The sequence below is a fragment of the Echinops telfairi genome, unplaced genomic scaffold, assembly GCF_000313985.2.
Source record: "Echinops telfairi isolate 266 unplaced genomic scaffold, ASM31398v2 ScPeMD7_7468;HRSCAF=8506_0, whole genome shotgun sequence".
NCBI classification, from domain to species: domain Eukaryota; kingdom Metazoa; phylum Chordata; class Mammalia; order Afrosoricida; family Tenrecidae; genus Echinops; species Echinops telfairi.
In genome coordinates this window covers 63,844,193-63,845,465 of record NW_022111369.1, presented here as the reverse complement: position 1 = coordinate 63,845,465, position 1,273 = coordinate 63,844,193, and the positions used below count along the sequence as shown (strand labels likewise).

Sequence of the window (1,273 nt, the reverse complement as noted above, 5' to 3'; positions counted from 1 at the left end):
TACTTTCCCTTATGAGCTATCCATTACTCAACGTTTCCTCCCCGGTTGTAAACCAGGTGCCAATGAGTGAACCTTGGCTTGGTAGTCGCTAGACATACACAGTTCAATATGGCAACTGCTAGGAGCCAAGGGTGGCGTGGTGGGCTACGTGCTGGGTGGAAAGGGCAGCAGCTGCTCCCTGGGAGGCAGATCAAACAGTCTGCGTCCATAGACTCACAGCCTCGGAAACCTTAGGGAGCAGACCCTCCGCCCCCAGGCCGCCTGCAGTCAGAATGGACTTGTCAGCAGTGGGCTGGGTTTTGGGTTAGGCACATGCAGTTAAACACTTGAAATGAGGCTACTATGAATTGCGATGTGCTGCAAATAGAAAACAGATCAAACTTTGAAGACTTAACTAAAGAATGAAATGTTTTATTAAGTTTTTATATGGTTACACAGAAAAATGTATTTTGACTATATTAAGTTCATGAAATTTTATTACAGTGGTTAATCCCACCTCTTTCTTTACTACCACAGCTACCAGAAAATGTAAAATTACATAAGTGGACAGAGCTATTTTACAAGACTATGAAATAAACAGCACACCCTTCGAAAAATAGAATGAAAAGATTATGCAATTTTCACAAACTTTCTGAAGCTCCCGGTCCCACCTTGTACATCATCTAAAGTTCTCAACTGACGGAATCCATCTACAACTGTCCTCCCTCCACAGAGAAACATGGGACTCGTCTTTCCATCTCTGGACCTTTTCCCAGATTACCTGTTTTTCTCCCACTCCCCCAACCCAGACTCCCGGGGCGCTTGGCAAGGCGGCCACCAACCACCGGAGTGGAGCAGGGTCCCCGTAAGTGCACCTGGGGACTTACTGTAGAGAAGTCATTCCTTTTAGCCATTCCTGGAGAGTAAAATAGCCCATGTTTTGTGCATCCAATTTCCAGGCTAGGACGAGCATAACTACCTGTTTGGGGAGGGGGAAAAAGGGAAAGACAGATCAGATTGGAACAAGCGCCCTCAGCAATGAACTCCCTGACCTCCTGCCACGCCTGTTCCTGGGGGTTAGCCACTGTAATATGAACGCGGTACCTCTGTCAAACACAGCCCCAGCTGGGCACACTGCCATCCCTCTAACAGTGCGGGCACGGGTTTGAAGAAGCACGCACTTTCGAGGGGCATGAGCACGGTTGTGCCTGGCACTTGTGCCTGGTTTGTGCCCTCCCCAGGGGGCACTCTGGCAGTAAGCGTCAACATGAAAACCCACTCTGGACTAAGCATT

The 1,273-nt window shown here is 48.5% G+C and overlaps 1 protein-coding gene across 3 annotated transcripts in view; it reads right to left on the bottom strand.

Annotated features, from left to right (window-relative positions):
- The window catches only part of DCUN1D4 (defective in cullin neddylation 1 domain containing 4), an 87,946-nt gene that overhangs the window by 18,323 nt on the left and 68,350 nt on the right, over positions 1-1,273 (bottom strand). For all 3 annotated transcript variants that reach the window (XM_004706282.4, XM_045284044.1, XM_045284045.1), the window contains one exon: positions 867-958. In XM_004706282.4, coding sequence (XP_004706339.1) covers positions 867-958 — 92 coding nt within the window. The remainder of the gene's footprint in view (positions 1-866; positions 959-1,273) is intronic.